The 23,447-nt window shown below is 40.6% G+C and overlaps 1 protein-coding gene across 1 annotated transcript in view; it reads right to left on the bottom strand.

Moving 5' to 3' along the window:
* Positions 1 to 23,447, bottom strand: part of Col19a1 (collagen type XIX alpha 1 chain) — a 307,873-nt gene that overhangs the window by 72,878 nt on the left and 211,548 nt on the right. The window contains exon 15 of the mRNA XM_041655913.1: positions 702 to 755. Coding sequence (XP_041511847.1) covers positions 702 to 755 — 54 coding nt within the window. The remainder of the gene's footprint in view (positions 1 to 701; positions 756 to 23,447) is intronic.

The raw sequence follows: 23,447 nt of genomic DNA, 5'->3' as shown, positions 1-23,447 counted from the left end.
GTTCCAGAAACATATAGGGAACAAATGCCAGAAAACAAAGCAAAAACACAAGGGTCTGTCTCTACTTTTTTCTGTGGTACAAGGTATGAGCGATGAGCTGGTAGCTACAGAAAGGACCCCTTGCTGTCCTTTTGGGCAATGAAAGACAAAATGACACTGTATTGGTTTCTCCATGTGATTAGACCCCATGTGTTGTTCTTGAACGATGAACCCATCAGTGACTTCATTCCTACCTGTGTAGTCATCAGCTCGGGTACACTCAGGAGCTAGGCACTCCAGTGCTTCCATGGCAGTAGTCTTTGTTCCAGGTGTGGTGAAAGAAGAAGTTACAAGCTAGTCCTATCCATCCCTGGGGAGGCTCTCACCCTTCATCTATGGACGTGTGCCTGGGACCTGTGTCTGGAGAGGTTCAGTTGTGGTATGACCCAGAGCTTCAGATAACAAATAATTTTTTCTAGCTCTTCATTATCAAACTATGAACTATGACTTCAAACTCTCTAAAACCCAACTCTTGGTTTATAATATGTCTAGGAACCTTTTAAAGATTTAAATTGGGAAACATAATGTTCAGTATGGGAAAATGTTTTGAGCATATGTCTCAAGGTCTGAGATGTTAGGAATTAAAAATGCTTTTGCCCCCTACACATATAACCACATAAAGATCTCTGCACCCATTAGCTGTGTGAATAAAGAAGCTGTACCTTATTGACGTAGCTGCCAAAAGTCTGCTGTAGTCCTTGCAGCCCAGGAGGTCCCTGCAGGAGAAAGCAAAGACAAACACATTTCCTGAAACACTGTGTTTTTAAATAATACACCCAGAATCTATTTTGTCAAATATTCTATTGAATAAAGAATTTCATGGTTATCAACATAGAATCAGATTTCTAAAGTTATTTTTTCTACGTTAAGTCTTATATGAACCGGAAGTACAGTCATAAGTGGCAACAGGAAACATTTACATGTTCAAGCATCATCAAACTCTCTACTAAAAGGAATTCTACCCACTATTCCAGGAAGGACGTCATAACTTCAGTTTATTTCTGTGCTTTTCACAGGATGGAATGAGTGTTTTGCAGAAATGCACAGTACCACATATTGTTAACATAAAATGTGGGGAAGTACATTTTTTTTTCTGTTGATTTACTCTTTAGAATTGTTTGAAATGGGATACACATGAATCCTAAAATGGGATACATATTTTAGACCAGGAACAGACATGTAAAACCTTACTTCTAAGGCATTTTAATACTGGCAGTTATTGTCTTGGGACTATTTGCTTGGCATTATATCCAGCTTCGGCTGGATAGAAATATTAAGTAGACAACCGTCCATCTCTAGAGCTACCAGGAAAAGAGGTAGAGAAGAGTTCTCTAAGATTTTTAAAGGTTACATTTTTGAGAGAGAATTATAAGAAAGACCAAGTTTAGCATATTTTATGAAGGAGCTGCAGTCAAGTTAGACTGAGCTATCTCAGACAGGAGATGCATATACTTCATCTAGACCTCAAAATCTAGGAGGAGAGAAAATCCTACAGAGGCAAAATTCCCCGTGTTTTACCTAAGAAGATAAATTAGATGATTGAACAAATTAAGGAGCCCCATTGAGCAAAGAATATTTTTAAAGAGAGAACTTAAGTTTTGAAATGTCAAGAAAAATATTTGAAGAAACAATAGCTAGTTGTGTTCTGATTCAGGTTAAGATCTTAGGAGTGTGGACATACTTAATGCAGGCTAACATTTTTTTTTGCCAGGTGTTTCCTACAAATGGCTTGTGTTTGAAGATCATTTAAATATGAAATCTTGGTATTGTGTCAGTAAACACAGAGGACATGAGGGTGGGGTGATGGATTCCTGGGAGCAAGTTGCTGTAATACTTGAGACAATAATGGGGCCTGCAAGCATTTGAGCTGGCTGTGATCAGAAAGATGATGCTGTTACCTTGCTTGGAAAAAAAAATAGAGCCAAAGAATTCTCATGATGTCATGTACTTTTCCATCATACAACCTTGTGTAAAATATTCCAGGTTAGTTAGATGAAATAATGAGGAAGTCAACCATTGAATTGAGGGCAGCTGTAGACTTTCTAGCCCAAAACATAGAGTTAATAACTTATTCTTCACAGGAGACAAGCTATTCCATATATGTTAATACCATACATATTCCATATATGTTATTCTTTCTGAAAACATATATGAGGCAAGGAGAAATTTTGGACACCATGAGTAACAGCATCGACTATGTGTTAAAGCACTAAGGAGTCTAAGTGTCAAGAATTCAGTCTGTGTGTTCATGATAGGAACCTTTATAGGCAATTACTGTGATACGATGAATTAATTTAGTTTCATATGCCTTCTTCAAGTTTGAGAATTGATTATGATGGCTTCTAAGTAGAGTAGAACAATTAAAAATATTGCCTCTTGAATAGAGTCTAAGGATCAATCAAATACTAACATTCCAAATTTATATGGTGCTAATTGTGTGCCATTTATTATGATTTAACTCATTAAGTTCTTGCAATGCCATTGCAATAAATGTGCCATCACTGTTTATGATTCAAAGATAAAGAAAGAGAAAGTTAGAGTTGTTAATTGGCTCAAACTCAAATCACTGTCATCTGGTTAGGCTAAAATTAAAGTCATTTTTGACCTATTCTTTTTCTGTTGCAACTGATGTGTATTCATTGTACATAGTGCCACGTTTCATGAGAACAGCTTCTTTCAAGTGTATCATGTATTCAGTCATATTTATTGTCCAGCATCCCAACCTCATTCTCTTTCTTCCTGCTGGACTTATCCCTGTATCTTCTGTTTTCATCGTGTGTGTATGGGAGGGGGGAGGGCGTGTTTAAGCATCTATATAAAATCTAGGACCCAAAAAATGAGAGAAATCATTTGATATTTGTCTTTCTGATTCTGACTTTTGTTTAAAATGATAATTCCAATTTGCATTTACTTTCTACTAAGTAACCTAATTTAATTCTTTATGGTTGACTAGAACTTCATTGAGCATACATGTATAAACATTTTCTTTCCTTCTTTATCTACTGGTGGATACCAAGGAAGATTTTACTGCTGGCTGATATGAATAGTGCTTTAATAAACATGATATGCAAAAGTCTTTCTTATTAACTCAACATCCTTTGGGTATATTCCCATAAGTGGAATATCTGGGTTATAAGGTAGATATATTTCTGTGTTTTGGGGACCCTCTGTACTAATTACCATAGTGGCTGCACTGACTTACATCCCAACTAGTAGTATATAGGGATTCCTTTCTTCATATCTAAAATTTTGTTGTCAATTATTTTCTTAGTTGTAGCCATTCTAATTAGAATAAAGTAGAATCTCAATGTAGTTTTAATTTTCATTTCTTTGATGTCCAAGAATGTTGAACATATTTTTATTATCAATTTGTGTTTCATCTTTTGGTAACTGACTGCTCATTTTAATAGCCCTTTTATTGGCTGGGTTGGGTTTTTTTTTTTTTTTGTTTAGTTTGTTGAGTTCTTTCTCTCCCATTCTATAGGCTGTTCTTCACTCTATTTGCTGTTTTCTTTGAGGTACAAAAGCTTTTAGATGTTGTGAATTGCTGTTGTTGGCAGTACTTCCTGAGAAGCCTGTGTCGTGATGTGTTAACTGTTTCAGAGATTTGAGTCTTACAGTAATGTCTTTGATCCATTTGGAATTAGATATATTTTTGGATTTTTGTACAGGTTGCAAGTGAGGCAGAGATGTCTCCAGTTTCATTTTTCTATATATGGATATCCAGTGTCTCCAACACCATTTGTTAAAAGAGACCGTCATTCCCCCAATGTATGTTTTTGCCATATGTGTCAAAAACTAGATATCTTTATCTATTTCATGACTGTATGTCTGGTTATTCTTTTCCTTTGCTAATACCATGTTAATTTTCTTTCTTTTTTAATTTAAAATGAATTTTATTTTCATGCAGCATATTCTGATCACTGTTTCCCTCCCTCATCTCCTCCCAGATCCCTCCCACTTTACCACTATTCCAAATCTGTTTTCTATTTTTTTATCTTTAGAAAACAAATGGGCACAAAGTAAAAACAAAACAGGACAAAATAAAACCAACCAACTAAATAGACAACACCAACAACACCAACAAAACAAAGAAAAAGCAGAAGAAACATATGCATACATAGAAACAGAACCCCCAATCAGAAACCATAATATACGAGCAAAAGATCAGCACGGTAAAAAAAAAAATCTCAAACAAAGCACTATGAGACAAAACAGTCCACAAAATTATATCTGAATTTGCTTCACGTTGTTTATCTACCATTGGCCATGGGTTCTTCCCTTCAGTTGGTTTGTATTCCCAGTGAGACTCCTTTGGAGAACTCAGGCTGCTTGTCAAGGCTATAAGCTTTCTCCACAAGCTGATGGGAAAGCCCTACTGTTGAAGACAATACCTATGCAAATCACTGAATGAGGGGAAAGATTGGGTGCCTGCCTTGAGCCTTTGCCTCTCCTGACTCGTGTTTCGTGGTACTGGAAGGTACTGTGGACACTCTTAGAGTAGAAAGGTAAACACCAAATCTGTAGTGTAACATGAAGTCAGATATTATAATACTTCCAGCTTTGTTCTTTCTTCTTCAGATTACTGTGACTATCTGGAATATTTTTGTGGCTCCATGTGAATTTCAGAATCATTTTTTTTCTAGTTTGATTTCTCTGTAGAATAGCACTGAAATTTTAATAGAATTTCATTCAGTGTGTAGATTATTTTTGATAATACAGCCATTTTCATAATATTATTTCTGTTGATCTCTGAGCATGGAAGATGGTGATGGCTAATTGCTGCTTGTCAGCCTGACACATCTGGGAAGAGAGACATTCAGCTGAGGAACTGACTCTATCAGATTGACCTGTGGGCACATCTATAGGGATTTTCTTAATTGTTTGCTGATGTAGGAGCAATTGGCCCATTGTGAACAGTGCCGTCCTTAGGCAGGTAGACCTGTGCTATGAGAGAAAGTTGGCTGAGCAAGACAAGGGGAAGCAAATCAGTAAGTAGTTTTTCTCCATTGTCTGTTTCAGTTCTTGCCTCTTGGACCCTGTGTTGGCTTCCTTTGATGATGGACTATAACCTATAAGAAAAATACATGACCCCACGAGTTGCTTTTGGTTGTGGTGTTTATCACAGCAACAGGTATCAAATCAGAAAAGAAATTTCCATCAGTAAAGTGAGATGTTGGTGTGATCGGCCTAACTATGTTTTTTGTTCTTCTTTTCTTTCTGTCTTTGTATTGTGATGACATTTGAAACATTAGGTTAGAAAAGTCAGTGAGTGGTGACCAGAGCTTAATAGGCTCTTATTGTGGGGGTTTAGAAGATAATGTTGAGGGAGAGGAACAGAGAAAAATGGATACCTCAATAAAATCAATTTTAAAAAGTTAAACAACAACAACAAAAAAAGGAAGATAACGTTGAGAGCGCACGGGCAGTAAAGTCTGGCTTTGCAAATTTTAGAAGCAACTTAAATATGTTGAATTAAGAATCTGTGAAAGTTACCCCTGATAACGGGGAAGGGAGGAGGAGGGGAAGGAGAGGGAAGCAGATGAAGAGGGACTTGGCTTGAGGCTGGGCTTGCTCTCTGTCTTGCACAATTGAAAAGTGTACCAGCCCAGGAGGTGCAAATCCTTCTCCTGGGTTTGGATAACACTGGCAAGACAACTCTGCTGAAGCAGCTCTCGTCTGAAAGCACCAGTCAGGTTACACTTACACAGGGTTCAGACCTCAAAAGTGTAGCGTCACAGGTTTTAAACTGAAAGGATGGGACACTCACTGGGGGGGCAGAGGAATACCAGACCATGCTGGGGGAGTTCTTTTGAAAATACTGAAATTCTTATAGATGTAATTGACAGTACAGACAGAAAAAGATTCAATGAGATGGACCAGAAACTAATGGGATTACTGTAGGAAGATAATCTAAGTCGTGTGCCAGTGTCCATCTCTGCTAATAAGCAGGATCTGCTCACAGCAGCCCGGGCCAGCCTTTGAGACTGGGGAAGGACTGATTTTACACACCCCAGCACCGACGCTGACATATTCAATCTCACGGGCAAGGGCAAGTAGGATGGCATGAACTGAGCAATCTGCAATTGTCAATGCAAAGAAGACATAAAATGAATGCAGACACTGGGGCTGTGGGAGCTGAATTCGGCCCCGAAAAACACTGATTTGCTGCTTTTTGACCAACTGCTTTTCCATCTCACATCTGTGTGTAGAGAGAGGACCGCAATTTAAAAAGGAGCCCTGTTCTGGCAGTTGATTTTAACTGATCTCTGAGGTTTAATATAGGTTTTCAAACAAAGGAATTATATTATTTCCTGCGCGGTGGGGGTGTCTGTGGAAGTGAAACCTTCGCTTCACCGGGATAACCAATGCTGCATCTGGAGCTTAGAAATCAAGAGTGACTAATAAGAGACCAGCATCAGTAAGGCACCACCTTCTAAGGAGATGGCCTGTTTCCTTCCTCAGGGTCAGCATGCAAGCCGTGGTCCACAGGACGCTGATGCTGCGTTTCCTAGCTGGCTGCCTAACTTGTCTCTATGAAGGAGCCACGTGGTCCGGGGTTTGCTCTTGTGAAATCAGCAGAATCCGAGGGCTAAGGAAGAGTAGCTGAGACTTGGCACCATGCGGCAGGGTCAGAGCGCCTGAAGAGAGGCCAGGAGGCTATGGGTGAAGGTGCAATTTCAGTTGCCATGGAGACCCCAGCATCGGAGATGCCTGGAAACTGGAACACAGCTCTTTCCTCCTTCTATGGTCCTTTTAAATTTATTTCTTCAGCATTTCAAAACATGAACTGTAGAGGGATTTTACTTCCTTGACTAAATTTATTCCTCGGTATTTTATTTTCTTTGAGGCTATTGTGATTGTGTCGGTTTTTCCGACTTCTTCCTCGACGTGTTTGTTCTTGGTAAACAAGTGACTGGTTTTGAATGTTGACTTTATATCCTACTTCTTTGATGAAATGTGTAACAGTTTCAAAAGTTTCTGAAACTCTGGGAGCCTTTTTTTCTATATAGATGACATCATGCACACATAGAATTTTATGACTTCTTCCTTTATTATTCATAGCCTTTATTTCTCTTGTCTTATTGCCCTAAAACTTCAATAGCTATAGTGAATACCGAGGCCCTATCTCTAGCTAAAATCACACTTGTAGTAATTGTCATCATAGTTTTTTTTAGGTGTTGCCGTAGAGAATGCAAGATGATGACTCTTCTTGGTTCACTTCTCATACCACAAAGAGTGTAGTGAGCACGTCTCATCCACCAACACCGTGTGGCTAGATGGAAGGATAGAAGTGCTTTGCTCTTAGCTATAACCCTATTGCTTAAAGGAAAGTCCCATTTGTTTATTATTTTTCAATTATTAGTTCTTTGAGAATTATTCGTTTCTTGCCTCTCTCATCCACCTGCATGCATTCTTTCAATTTGCCAGAACATTTCAGAATACGGTTGCAGTAAGAATGTGTCCTCTTGCATATTGGGAGAAAACATGGCTGAACAATGCAAGGAATGTATGTGTGTGAGGGGAGGGGCTTCAAAGTAACTCCGAAGACAGGAAAATAGCAGCAAAGCAAACAGGGTTAGCAAGGCAGCAGGGTGTTGACAGGAAAGTTTGCGAGAGAATTGGGTATGGTTCTATGTAGATGGTTATCCGCCCCCCTGAATACAGCTGTAGTCCATGGACACAGAGCATGTTCTGAATGTAGAATCCTAATCTTGTAAAACTCACCTTTGGGAGTAGAGAGGGAAAGTCCTGGTGGCTCAGTGTGGCTGTTTCCTCTAACACAGTAGCAAGAATATAGCCCACTGTAAAGAGCCACAAGCCAATAGAAAAGTGAAAACAGTTATTCAGATACCCAGAAGATCAACACATCTACAAAAGTGACACCCGTATTTTCACATCTTCTTGTTATGAAATGTCCTGTCTGCAAAATAGTGCTCCGCGTGGATTTGATCTGAAGTGTTAAGCTCTACTTCTTAATCAGATGATGGGCATTTATGGTGATGTTTTCCTTCTAACTTCTTAGTCAGTGGAGTACTCCGGGTACCATAAATTCATGGATTACTGTAATAGAGATTTATTGCTGACAGCCCACTAGTGCAGCAGTACTTTAAATACGCCCTCCCAGACAGCTGCGGAACCACACTACAGCTGAACGCAAACGCTGGCAGAGATAGGGAAGAGTCCATGGACACCGACTTCAGCTAGCGGAGAAAAGACTCACTTGATTATTTGAAACATGCAGAAAAAAAACTCCAAATAAAGCAGAGGATGATAACCATGGATAAACTCCAAGAATATATGTGCCAAGAGAAGCTTGGTTAGAAAAGCAATATAGACTTTGAGGTCTTAGAACTGAGGCATTTCTATAGCCACATCGTCAAAAAATGTGCTATTTTTCCTAGCTTCTCTTCTAGGTTGCAGAATAGCTGGGGAAGACTCAAGGAATCAATTGTTTCAAGTTTAGCAAGTGCCCGCAGTCCTATCGAGCATCAATCAATTCTAAGAAAGAAGTTAAAAATGGATGGCGACAAGTCTCCAGGCAACACGAGCTCCAGGGCATCTAAGAGGTCATTTTCTCTTAAAGACTTGTGTTTAAGAACCAGTTGAGAAGACACTGAGACAAGTCACCCTCAGTGAAGAGGAGGGGACAGTCACAGAGGGCACACCACCATTGGTTAATCCACTTACATGTTCTAGCTAAACAGAATACAGCTTTGTATAGAAAGAATATCAGAGTCTCTTGCCCACAACAGAGGCTGGCAACATGTGTGCAGGTGAATCAGGGCTATGGGTTTTTGTTGTTGCTGTTTTTTTGTGTGTAGAGCTCTGATTCTTTACTTGGATGCCCCAGAAGATACAAAGCATTAGATTAATGTGAGTAGCACACAATTATACAGCAGCTTTTAATGACTAATGAACTCCAGGGAGACACACCTCCATCTGGAACACAACTGTACTGATGCACACTGATTTGAGAGGTCTATAAACTTAGCATGAGTAGAAATGTTGAGGTTGCAAAGAACCGTGTCTGGTTGATACACGGGATTAAAGCTCTGTCCATTTCGGGAACTTTGTACCTTCAGCAATAGTCTTAGTAGCATTTAAGGAATCTGGCTAAATCCTTGCTGGATGTGAAGAGCAGAAATACCATGACATCTCTCACCAGTTACCTCAGACATCCTATCACACCACCGTGGCGTGACATGAAGAACTGTGGCTACCATCTTTTTAATTGATTTCACTTGGGGCTCCGCATTCTTAAAAGGTCTGGTGAATCTACTGTTAAAATCGAGGCTTTCTTAGTGGCTTAGCCGTATTGTCATTTTTCAGCAAGTCCACCTAGTATGCAAAGCTCAAAGAAATAAGTGTGCCTCCCTCGTTGTTTTTATCATGAACTCTGTCTGCATGTCTGAGTGTTTGATGTAGATTTAGCCCATCTTAAACACTGCATCACGATCTTAGTGGTTCCTCAACGTCTGCTTATTCACTGATCTTTGCTTGTTGAGTCCAACTCTGTTTAAAAAAAAAAACCAAGAAAAACAAAAAGCAAACAAACAAAAAATCACTCTTTCCTGACTCATAAGTATGCCGACTATAACTATATAACTATAACTACAGTTATATAACTATAACTCATAACTATCCTCGAACTATCTCAGTACCACTTATCTCATTGTACCATAGCCCTTCAATGTCTTATTAGTACAAGGAGGTCCTCCCAGGACTCATAAATAGGAATTGTGAGCAATACGCAACTACCTCTGGCCTTATGGATTTCTAAATAATTTCAGTAATGACCTTTGAAATATCAGAAACGTCTGTGAGGAAATTTTTGCTAAGAATACTCTTCAAGTTATAGTAAAATTAATTTTGCTTTAAGAACAAGTAGAAAGCTAATTATTGGTCAGTTATTTGGGTTCATATTCCAAGGATCATTTCCACTGTTCAAATGGCTAGCGGGAAAGGCAGAGAAGTAATTATTTTTTCATTGATAATTAAGATTTTCATGAGGAAGTCTAAGATCTCAGACATACGCATAGTGACAATGATTGGAAATGCTAATGTTACAATGTTTCTTTTTCTCATATATGTCCCCACATGTGACACATTGTACAGGACTTAATACAACACATTTACACTAAGTATAGTGTGTCATATACTGATACACAGTCTGCTCGGATGAAAACTTCTTGAGGCCAGGATTTCAATTACTATAGAGATTCAGCATTATAACACCAGTCGTGGAATAGGGAAATGTTCCAACGTATGCCTCACCCCCCAATTCCTGGTACCAGATACTGTCTGAATTCAATCAATCGTTGCTTTTACAAGAAAATGTTTATGAGAAAAGCCCAGTTCCTCCTTGTTTGTTTGGCTACACTTACAGATGGTCACGGAAAGAGCAAAGAGCTCGCTGCTTCTAGGTTCACAGAGGGCAGGCCCCAGATTCAGATTAATCTGGGAACTTGTCAAGTCAATTGGAGGCAAAGCTGTGGGGAGCACTGCTTAAGTAGGAAAGAGATAATGGGTGGGAATTTGACTAGAATTACAACATTTGAGATTGGACTATAACTCTGAAGGAAAAAAAATCAATAAGGTTCTTCAGAGAGAAACAATTCGAGAAAGCATTGTTTTGTTTCTAGGAAACTGAGATCCTTGGGCACAAAGAGATTGCTCAGGGGTTAAGAGCACTTGCTGCTCTTCCAGAGGACCTAGGTTTGGTGCCCGGCACCCACATGATGGTTTTCAAAAGCACCTATAAGTCCAGGTTTAGGGAATCCAAAGATGTCTTATGACCTCTGTAGGCACCAAGCATACAATACATACATGTAGGCACTCAAAATACACATAAAATTAAATAAATGTAAAAATGAAACATAGATCCTTTCATTGATCTTAGTATTTATTATCAATTGGTTTTCCCAGCATTTCTTGAGATTTCATTCTGTAAATTAAATGGATGTAACTTCACAATGGACCACTTTATTGGCCTGCATCTACTGTAAATTGCAGTGAGAAAGGAGATGGTGACACTGGCTTTCTCTTCTACACTTATGCATTTTTGGGAATCTGAGTGCAAGCATGTATACATACACACATACATATACTACATATGCTCACATATATGCACACACATACATGTGTTGGCATGTATGCAACAACAAAAACAATGACAAACCCACAAATAAACAACCCAAAACAACCACAAAAAAACCCCACCAACAAATACATTCCATATACTCAACTATCAAGACAGGATTTATGAAGCTAGAAGACTCACTGAGTGTTTCTAGTTGGGATTCCAGTGGGACATCCTAGATATGTGGCCAGCTACTTCATATTAAGCCATATTTGAGGGCTGCTGGGAGGCGAGACTTTTTATCCATACATTCTACCTACTCCTTGGTTTATGCCTACAGCTCCACAAATGATCCTTATTTTGTTGTTATTACGTTCTACTACCACCTCAGATGCAAATATTCTTGGATGATGCAATTCTAAAGTTTCATATTTCATAGTTCATGGTAAATCTATAAGTATCTGGACCCCCATTTTTCCTCGATTGCAGGGTAGGGTGATTGCAGAGACGATAATCTAATCTGAGCTCACGAGAGCTTAACGAAGTGGGCACTTGTATGTTCCCCACTGGGCAGATGGCAAAACTAAGTACTTTTCCCATCCAAACTACACAATTATTGACTAGTTGTGGCAGAATCAAGTGCGAAATGCATTTCATTCTACTACACTAGTATGAAGTGTTCTTTATGTAGTTATCCAGACCAGGTGAGGTGGGGAGGGAAAGGAAACATTAACTTGGAAGAAAAGCAGGAGAAAAGAGTACCAAGAGAGGGAAGTGGTTCAATAAAAAGCACAAAAACTCTAAAATCAGGAGATCGCACTACCCCCAGGTAGAGCATCTCACTTACTATTGCTGGGCTCTATGGAAAGGAGTGGCTTCTTTGGAGCCAAATCTAGTTCCCTTCAACTATCAGCGGTGGGAACTCAGACGAGAGTACAACCAGAAGCTGGGTTCTGAAGAAGATCCACATAGAGACAAAGAAAGTCAACCGGGAGGACTTTGACAGTCAGGAGATTTGAGGTGTTTTCCTTAAGTAGTCCTCCCTATGTGCTTTTGTTCTCGTTGACAATCAGATTTAACAAGGTATCCAAGCATGTATTTATACCAACAGCGTTGGACCAAGTTTCTTTACAACGATTTGAACAGAGGATGGTTCGAAAAGAAAAACAAAGCAAAAAAAAAAAAAGATATAAGCAGATGGTCCTGATGTTGAATGTTGGATGCTGAAAAGCAAGCATCAGCCCCGTTGTCCCGAATACAGTAGATCCAGGGGTAAATCCCAAGGCAGACATAAATAGTGACAAGGCGGGGGATGATAAAGTGGGGGTGGCTGTAATAACAATATTAGTAAGTCATAGCAATTACTCGTGAGGATGGTAGCTGTGACAGCCCATTTCCTCTGTTTGTGCTGCTATAGCAGAATACCCCGGACAGGATAGTTGACAAGCAATAGATTGAATTTCCCATAATTCCGGAGACTGGGGAGCCTAACATTAAAGTTCTGGCCTCTGATCTCATGAGGACCTTCTTGTATCCATATTTGGCAGAAGGCAGAAGGCCAAGATAGCGAGCTGGCCACACGCTGGGGAGATTTCCTTTATGAACTGCCTTAATCCTGTTAATGAGGTCAAAGGCTAACAGATGTAGATTAAACTCAGAATTTGAAAGCAAAGCTATGGAGAAGCTTTGGCTTAATCATCTCTCCAAGTCACCATCTTTCAATAGCGGGAATGTGGATTGTGGAAAGAACACGTTAAAATCACAGCATAGGTGTATTTATTATCGCATTAACTATTTCAACAATCCAAGAAGGGGACTCTCCTTCTTTTATATGTAGGACTAAATAATTTACTCAGGTTCAGCCAGTGGAGAAGAATCTGGTTTTAACCCAGGCCCTGTCTGAGGCCACAGCTGTAATCTTTTAACTCTTTCTCTGAAACTGACAGGGAAACGAAATCTCAGCCATCTTTTAAAACCAGTTAAAAATCTCCAGATGGGGGCCATTCTGTTGTGAAAGATGACAGAACGCCTCAATATGATATAGGATCAATGAAGGCCACACAGGGACAGCTTTGGAATCTGCCATAGCATTTCAAAGACCTCAGTGAGAAGAAGAGATCGAGGGAAAAGTGCCAGAATAGGCCCAGAGAGTGAGGAGAAAGAAAACAACACAGAGACAATGAAATCCCTGAGGACTTAGAATATCCAGACAAGACAAGGGAGGAAGACAGGGCAGCTGCGAAGGAAAAGGTAGTAAGACTATGACCTCCGTCACAGCAGTCAGAGCATCTGAGGCTAAGTCACACCAGCGAGGGTCGGAAGTCTCTGCATTTACACCACGGGAAGAGAAAAGGAGAAATAACAGTTTGCAAAGGCGGCGGAAGAAACTCTGTAACCAAAAGAGCACAATCGCCTAGGGAGAATGTTGATGATAGCAAAGTCCCGTGAGCACAGAACCGGAGAGAACATTGGTTGTGAACTTGTCACGCAGAGACAAAGAAATATCCTTCTAATAAGAACACAGCAGAGCCTCTGTTGTCTATCCTAGAGGAGGCACTGGTACATCAGCACTGAGGGACAGGGAAGGCGTTGAGTGACTTGACAGGGCACTTTGGTTTCAATATTTTGGGGAGATTTTCCCTATATAAAAAAGTTTGCCGCAGTCACATGCTCCTTCTAGGTGAATTTCTGGAACTTCTGGGTAGTACTGTGACCCATGACATTCAGTACTGTGACCTACAGCCTTCTCCACTGTGACCCATGATGCTCCTTACTGTGATCCACTGTCTTCAGTACTGTGACCTAGAGTCTCTGCACTGTGGCGTTCAGTCCTGTGGCCCCTCTTATTCTCCCATCTTGGTGGCATATACTCACACCATTTCTGTAAAGATTTATAGCTCTTAAGGGTCTCGGCCTGAGATATTACCAGTGCCCGGTTCTGAGATTTAGAAGCTGTGTGGTTAACAGGTGAGGGATTTGCAGAAGAGGCAGCCTCTTGATCTTGAAGGAGAATTTTTCCTGTCTGCCACTTTGGACATTTTTCAAACTTGTCCCTCTGTGTATTCTAGGAAAGCACTCACTCGCACTGGGCTTGTCTGTTTCTGGCCTGCATACTGAGCTGTGTAATTGAGGGAACTCAAGCATGGACAGTTCATGGCTGTATGAATAAGCAAACTGCTCAATATGTGACCTGATTGTTTTCCAAAATTGCACAGGCCCCGGTTTCACTTGTCAGTCTGGAGCAGGAGTGGGAGGCTGAGGCTGAGACAGTGACTGCTTTTCAATGGGCATAATTAATCCATTTCGGGAAAACAGATTTTCGAAATTAGGCTAGGAATTGCAAACATGTTTAACCCTTTACACTCCAAGTCATGGAAGCATCATTTTTGTAAGGTGCATGTTTCCTTAGAGATCAAGCTAATTCTTCTAAACCTCATTGCATTATTGACAGACAGTGCTTTTTGACTGATCCCCGTGGCATGGAAGCTAGATAATATAAATGATTCCTCCCCAGCACTGCCACTCTCCTTACTCACCCACTAAACGTTCCATACTCATCTCTCTGCGCTATGTCCCCCCCGGAAGAAAAATAGTATTTGTCAGCTCCCTGCAATCTGAGGAGCAGCAGGAATCTTTCAAGTCCTTGCCACCACAGAAGCAGCATCAATTATCCAGTGCAAGGTGATAAAACCAGGGGACATGAAAGCCAGCAAGCATGGGCATGTGTGAAAATAATTGTTCGTATCCAGCGGTATCCCCAAAGGATCACCACCAACCAAAGCTACACCATGGGGACAGCTGTGCCTCTGACCTCCTTGTCTGGCCTCTGGAAACCTCTGCATATACCACCCAAGTCAGGAAGAAAGTCGGCAGCCTTTGTCTATCAGCTCTCCGCACCACCATTTACTGTAATTAAGTGATAATATTCGCTCCCTTTAAAAGCACCGAGAGAATGACAAGGCTTCCTGTGCCCAGAAAATGAAATTTTTCAGGTACACTGCTGAGACTCAGGATAACCAGGCTGCTCTTGGTGGCTCTTCCACAGCCAAGTAGCATAGCGGCTAGGAGCAGGTGGGAAATTCAAATAGCTGGCCACACTGTGGATTGCTGTAGACAACGGAGAGATTACAAGCTTTATTTTATAAGAAGATTAATTCCTTGCTTCCAGCTCAAATGTTTGATACTGCTTTTGCCCTCATTTCCATGCTGAACTAATGACAAATCCGCACATGGCAATCGAGGCTCGACTGAACCCCTTTGTTACAGAAAGTGTTCAGGGTTGTTGCGGAGGGGGGGAGATGATGGTTTTACTTTAAAAATATTTAGTGCCATAGGACAGAAGATTCTAGAAGAGAGAACACTGATGATCTTGGGGGTAAAGACACGGTTAGTGACAGTGACCTTTACTAATTCTGTAAGATGGGCTTCCTGGTTTTAAAGATGGATTTGAAATACTGCAAACACATGAAATGATACAGAAAATAATATAATAAAGTCATGAATTTGGGAGGTGGGAGGGCTCCCAGGACCCCACCCCCTAACTTAGTAGCAGTAGACAGTTGATGGGCGCTGGGGGGGGGGGGAGAGAGAGAGAGAGAGAGAGAGAGAGAGAGAGAGAGTTTCTTTTAAGCACATAGCTTTTGGTAGGTTCATGTGGATGGCCCAACACCCAGAAGTATATGGATAGAACAAATTGTCCTTGGATTACTAAAAGAAGAAGGACACACTTATTTAGGAGGTGGTTGGGGATAGGAAGGAGTTAGGGGCAGAAATTGGGAGTTGAATATGATCAAAATGCATACATTCTCAGAGAACTAATAAATATTATATTAAAATGCCTCGTGAAGCCACAATCTAATATTATAATCAAATATTAACTGTGGGCCATATTTGCTCAAATCTGCATCCCATTTAACAAAGTTAATAGGCACGTCAGAAGTTGCTTCCCATCTTATTTTCTTCAGATTTCCTTTCATGTTGCAGACTCCCCAAGACAACCCTGAAACCTCGTTGCCTCTCCACTCAGAGAATGCCCATTGATTGGTCTTTCCCTCTGCTAAACTGAACTGTAGTTGGGCAGACAAAACTAATGTCATAGGTGGAGCTGAGTCTCGGTTTGCTGGGCCTGGAGTCTTGCTAAAACAGAAATGGTCTTTTTCTGCTGACCCTATGAAGTTCTATAGCTATAAAGCTAAATACCCAGTCAGCATCTTTTGGGGGTTATTGAGATAAGTGTGAATTATAAAATTATTTCAGAAACAAGTCCCCCTTTCTGAACATAAAAGGTTCTAATAAATCTGATTGCGCTTTGCTTCCTTACACCTCAATCTTTACCCAACACAAAGAAATCATGAAAATTCATGTACTGGGCCAACTAATTACCAGTTTAGTCCCCATAGAATTTCAAACATCGGCCTCACTGTTGATAGAAAGAACATAGATTTGTCTAAATAGTCAACCTGAGAAAGATGGAGATGCAGTCAGTAGAAGATGAAGATGACACCTCTTCCACCATTGTCTAGCCATGACCACAAAAGACTTAGGGGAGAAAGGGGCTAATAATGTCCCATGACTGCTGCTCACTGAGAGAAAAGGGGGAGTGGGAAAGCAGATCTGTGCGTTGGGTTTGAAACCTCAACCTGACACCCAGCTGCCTCACGCGCACGTCTACTTATCCTGTGGTCACAAATTGACGCTGGAATTTTAGTAATGTTGACAACAGCTGTTTTGTCTGGAACCATGACCCCAATAAGGGACAAGTGGCAGTAAAAATAATTAATGGGTCAGGTCTCCAATTTTTAGATACTATGTGTCTGTATTTTTAAATCTACGGATATCATCTTATTTTTCAATAAGTAATGAAATTATTATCCCATCAACTCAAATAAGTGGTTAGGTTTATTTTCTCTGAAGATATTGCCATTAAAGTGCTTGGCCTTTAGTCAGTTGATAGACAGAAGAGGCCAGGATCACTGCTGAAATGAATATGTAGAAAAGCTTTGATGAACTGGATTCCCACTGAAACATGTGCCTCAAAATGCACACAGCCGTGCACAGGATATTTTAATAAGAAATAACTCTGCAGTCTGATATTTTGTCATCTGCCTTATTTAGTAGTCTGAGTGTGGTTTAGGGCACTAACTTGTTTTGGGAGGCGGTCATTCTATCGGATACAATGGCGTTTTACATTTGCCCCTCAGTGCACTGCAACAGTCGGAGAAGGAGGGCACAGAGTGGAGGACAGTGGTGGACAAGAGGGAACACATGCAGTAGTTCTGTGGCTCTGGGATGTTTGGAGGGTGGGCAGCACCGTGCTAGGACTTCATCTGACCCAACTTGTAGCCCATTAGAGAGCGTCAGGGTTAGCAGTGGAGGGAAAAGACTGATATATTTGTGTTAGAATTCCTATGTTTGATAAAAAAAAAATTGAATCCAGAGTTCACACCAAGGTTGAAATTAAATAGGCTACAATCAAATCTTTGTTTTTTTTTTTCTTTTGGCAAACAAGTCTACTATCTTGATGTGGGAGTCTCCTCTGTGTGCTGTGATTACCATTAATGAATAAAGGAACTTCCTTGGCCTGTTGATAGGGCAGAACTTAGGTAGGTGGGGAAAACTAAACAGAATGCTGAAAGGAAGAAGGCGGAGTCAGAGAGAGATGCCATGGAGCTGCCACTGTGGGAGATGAACGTGCTGAAACTTTGCTGATAGGCCACAACCTCGTGGTGATATACAGATTAAAAGAAATGAGTTAAATTAAGATGTAAGAGTTAGCCAATAAGAAGCTTTAACTAATGGGCCAAGCAGTGTTTTAATTAATACAGTTTCTGTGTGATTATTTCTGTTCTGGAGGCTGGGATGAACAAGCAGCTCCTCTTTCAACACTAACTGTCTACTCAAAGACTAAAAATGACAGGCTAAAATTTAAATCATCTTCATAATAATTATTTGACTCAGAAAAGTGATTATTTCATCACATTAAAATGAAAGCAAAATCAATCAATCAAACAAACAAACAAACCCCAAAAGACAACCAATTAAAACACACATGAGATTTAACAGAAAGGAACAGTAAGCACCCAGTTGTTTTAATTTCTGCTTGTACCACTCTGACTCCCACTCTTATAATAAGGCCTTCATATGATAAAGGTTCCCATCCCTCATCCTTTTCTCAAACTAAGTTTTCAGTTCTGTCTATTTTTTGAACACATCCATCTTTCTGGTTGGAAAGCTCTTGTCCATTTTCCTTGTGTGGCCAGTCCCTTCTTGAATCATGTTATTGACCAGAGAGATACTTCCTTGGGTCACCTCTTTTACACCTTACCACGTTCATCACTTTATCTGCACAGAAATCCTCAAGTAATGTATCATTCTGAAAAGGTTTTATCTCTTATTTGCTTATTAACCACTGTTATATGCTCCCCCGACAAAAGTGTTCAATTATTAAGCAGAGACCTCTGTGGTTTGCTCTTCTGCTTTTGAAAACACTGTATGTACACTGTTTATAGTAGTGATTAAAAGATGACTGCATTGGTCCGCCCTTATCTGCATAGAGTAAACATAAAAACCTCAGTCGATACCAGGCAACCACTAATAAACAGTGGAGATATAACCTCACATTTGTCACGTGTGAACTACATGTTCACAATGTGTACATGCTTTTGAAGTTGGCGGTACAAACAGTGCAAGTTTTGTACCTTTTTCTTTTCATGATTTCACAAATAGAAGACTTAATTTTTTTTAACCATAGATCCTAGAAACCTCAGCAAATAATGTCCCTTTAAATTGACAACTTCTGCCTTCTCACTTAAAGTAAGCGCATTTTCGCTTTGGCATTTCAACCGCGGTTTCACTACTGATGAGATTTGAGTTAAGTAGAGTAAGCGCTGTGTTAATACCATTTGTTATACTATGGTGGTCAATCTGATGACAATGGCTACCAGGCAGGTGCTATATAGAAACCGGATACAGTGGGCAAGGAAGGAAGAAGGAAACAAAATGAGGCTTCACTCAGTATAGGGTATAAAGGAAAAGTTATGAATTATTTAATTCTAAAATTTCCTTAACATTGTTGGACCATGGTTGAATATAGTTAACTAAAACCACAGAAAATGAAACCGCAGATAAGGGAGTACTGTTTAAAATGAATTAAATTTTGCACCCCAAATTTATTCCTTTAATAAAGGGTGTTCAATCGGTCACACCCTTTGGGGCCGTGTGATGACTCTTGTTTTAAAGGGAAAAGAAAGTATTTTACAGTGACGTTAAAATCAAAGTAAAAATAAGGTGGCCATAAATATTTAAGACCAGACTGTTGCCCTAGAAAACAGGCATTTCTCTGGAGTGGGCGCCACAAAACTCACGTCTATATCAGCATTTTACCGTACATGGGCATTCTAGAGAAGCAAGGGCTGGGACTGAATTGGCAACTTAATGAAGCGTCAAGCTGATGTTAAAAGCTACTGTCACCGGAATGATAAATATATTTAAAATACATGAGAAATAGAAAGTGCCACAAATCATTAAAATAAGGTTCTAAAATTACACTTACTCACAGCTAAACCCCAAAACACGTTAAAAAGAAATGTCCAAATCTGCCTGTTTTCTGAGAAGTGTCTTTGCCTAGAAAGTTTCCAATGGTAACAGTAGAGGGCGCTGCTGGCCCATATTACATATTTCTTGAATTTTGTTTTTTCAGCCTAAATCGCTCTGCACTCAAATGTGACATATTTGAGCCCACTGCTGGATTCTCATACCGCAATAATGAAACAATCCACAGAAACAATGCCGGAAAGAAAATAAAGATGGTTTAAAGCCATGCCTGTGATAGAAAGAATAATAACGCATTTCAGAACTAACGTGGCTTTTAATCAATGCGCCTTACCGAGACGAAAAAGAAAGTCAGCGTCAGGGGGGTGGGCTGTCACCCGCTACACTTAATGGCTCATTAACTTCTCTGTCTTTCCCTCCTACTCCAACTCATTTCCACGGCTCTCCAACCTTTTCAAAGGAAACTAAAAACTAAGATGCTTACGGATACCCTAAGGCGTCCTGAGTTTCCAGGCTTTTCAGTTTCGCTATAGTAACAGGGGGTCACTATTTCCCATGGCATACCCTACTCAGGTCACCAGAAAGCTGTTTCAGAGCGATGTTTTTATTACAGTGTGAGGAGCATGTGGTGAAGACTCAGAGAAGATCCCCAGTAATAAAATACAGCATCTCAGATAAACCAGTAAACCAGCTCCGTAAGCTGGAAAGACAGCTTGAAGCTGCGGGAGAAAAAAAAAACAAAACACCATTGTATTCCTTGTCTCAGCTGCAGTAGTGACTTGGAAACAATTTCTCTGTCTCTTCAAGAGTGGGTTTACATATGGGGAGTAAGTATTCAACATGTAGTGTGCTCGTTTAAGCAATTCAAAGATAGATTACATTTTCGGTAGCTATATCTTGGGAAACTAGAAAGGAGAAAAACGACATTGGTTCCACTGTAGTTTTGGACAAGCTCTTCTACCCAGAATGCAAATAAATGATGCTCAGAGCAATCCTAATATTTTTACTTGCATACAGCCGAAAATTTCTACGCATACATGGCAGCTGGTCCCCCTAGCCACCGTAGGAAGTAGGTGGGGCTGGCACTATGATTTCATATTTACAGAGAAACCAGTGTCGGGTACACGGTCTGGAAAGGGTTGCACAAGGGGAGGGAGATGGCACCTCCACACCCCAGGCTACCTTACATTCCTGTGAGGTGGGTGCCAAGAAAAGTCAAACAATGCTTGGGTGTGGAAGGCTGGTCCATATCGAACCGTAACCGGGAAGAGCTCAAGTACAATAAAGGTGGGTTTGGGGCTCAAATCTGGAGTCTGAATTCTGCTTCGCTCTCGTGCACTCTTGGTTTGGTGTTTGTAAGCACTGCTTATACTGTTTCAAAATGAAGATAATTCTGACTTCCCAAGGCCGTTTCGAGGTCTAACATAAACATTAGTACTGTAATCAAGCTTCCTGGGTTCCCCACACCTCTTTCTTTCTCTGTTAGACTCTTCTTTCGTGAGGGACTTGAGTGTTCTTATATTTTGCCTCTCTGGAAAATTGTTCTCAATTATAATCTTAGCACATCCGAAGATATTATTCATTTAAGGTATCTCTATTTAATGGTTTCCTTCTGCTCTTGTTTACTGAGTCCTCCAAATTTTATGTATTGGAAACTCAACCATTAAATTCATATTTAACAGTATTTGGAGGTGGGTGGGATTTTTGAGGATGTAATTAGTATCAGATGGGGCCATGAGTGTGAGGTCCTCATGATACAATTAGTGGCAGACAGGGATCCTGACACCCCCACCACGCTATTGTTCAAGAACGCCCTTACCAGATGGTGGTACCATGTTCTTGGATTTTGCAGGCTCTGCATGTATGGGCATGGTAAAAAGCAAACACTAAATTAGATCCAACCTCTCCACCTGGCCAGATACCACACATTCTTTTCCAGTATCATCTGATAAGTGTATTCAAGGAATCTTCTCTTTGCAACAGATGGAGGTCATTACAGAAAACCACAGTCAATCAGAATGCAGAGTTATGGAGTCCTGTCCCAGTTGACAGCACACGACTCCCATAACGAAGGCTCAGGGATCACCGCTGAAGTGGGGTTGGAAAGACCGTATGGGCCAGAGGAACAGGGAGTTTGCCGTGAGACTGTTTCTCTGAGGAATGTCCGAAGCTACACCCATACATTCTCACTAATACGACAGCTGAAAAATGAGCGGAGCAAGGACAACAACAATAAACATGTCATATCGGACGGGAAAAGAGCACAGGGCCTCAACTCGATACAAAGAACTACAGGCTGCTAAGGAATGATGAAAAGAAAAACAGCCTTCTCCAGGGAAGAGCACACAAACTTGGCTATCCAATTCCAAATGATTAGTTCTGAGAATACACATAAAAGTAACAGCCATAGACTGAATAGGCTATATTTAGGAATCTATATGTATACATATATACATGCATGTACATATCCATGTGTATATAACAACAATAAATGAAAAGAAAGGCCAGGAATTTGAAGGAGAGTAGGGAGGTGTCGGTGAGGGCTTGGAGGAAGGAAAGGGAAGGGGGGAAATGATGTATTATAATCTCAAAATAAAACGACACATTGGCAAAAGTCATTTAGGAAATTTGGAAGCATTTGCCTTTGTATAGATATGTCTGCCGCTTGACAGAAAACCATGAAAAGTGATTTTAAGAAATATGTCCCGCATAAGTGAGCAGAACTAGCCCTGGCAACCAACTGCAGATTGCATATATGAGCCACAAATAAGTCTTCCCCGAAAAGATAAATTTCCCCTGATGATAAAACTGAAATGGGGTGAGCTAATCTGCAGTAATGTATGTGACATTGAGGCAGTGACTCATAACTTAGGAGCACTCTTCAGTAGACATAGTAGATGTCCTGGTTAGTTATTAGTGTCACCTAGACACAGCCTGGAGTCACCTAGGAATGGAGAACTTCAGCTGAAGAATTGCTTTACTTAGATTGGCCTTGATCATGTCTAGGAGAGATTGTCTTGACTGATGATTTTTTTGGGGAGAGCATCCACGCCCACTGTGGGTGGCACCATCCTTAGGCAGGTGGGTCTGGGCTATATAAGAAAGCTATCTGAACAAGCCAGGGAATGGGTCAGCCAGTACCATGCCTCTGTTGTTTCTGCTTGAGTTGCTGACCTGATTTCCCCTGATGGTGGCCTGGATGTGTAAGTCAGGTAAACCCTTTCCTCCCCAAGTTGCCTTTTAGTCAGAGTGATGTATCAGAATAAGAGAAAAGCAAACAAGGATAGTCAATACCTCCTTCTAGAATTTTGTTTTTTCCCCACTAGATTTAATTTTCTTCAAATGTTAGTCACACGGCTCTGTGGATACAGCCCTTTCTATGCACATCCTCCTGCGTGTGGCATGCACACGCCCACCTAACGCACACACAGCACACAGCTCTTTAGCTAACTCTAAAGTTATAGAAAGCTATTCCTTGTAAATGATGTGTCTTTTGGTTGAATCGTTTCTTAGGGAGGTGAGAAAATACAAATTTGACCCCAGAAGAAGAAGCACAGGTAAAGGATGGGCTCCCGCTCTTTAATTATTTCGAGTTGCTGCAGGCCATCAGAGATCTCCCCTCTGAGTCCCAGCTCCTTTCATCTTCACTGGCACTCCCCTAAACAACAACACTGCTTTGATTCGGCAAATACCCCGAAATTCCCCAAAGGAAAGAGTGTTCTCTTGAGGACATTGAGTCAAACACTCTATCTTCAAAGGTTTGTCCGCTGGAGAC

This window comes from Microtus oregoni, unplaced genomic scaffold (assembly GCF_018167655.1).
Source record: "Microtus oregoni isolate MIOR12 unplaced genomic scaffold, Mior012 000007F_ref0000211, whole genome shotgun sequence".
In the NCBI taxonomy this organism is placed as follows: Eukaryota; Metazoa; Chordata; class Mammalia; order Rodentia; family Cricetidae; genus Microtus; species Microtus oregoni.
Note: the sequence above shows the minus strand (reverse complement) of the source record. Positions and strands in the feature narration are given on the sequence as shown.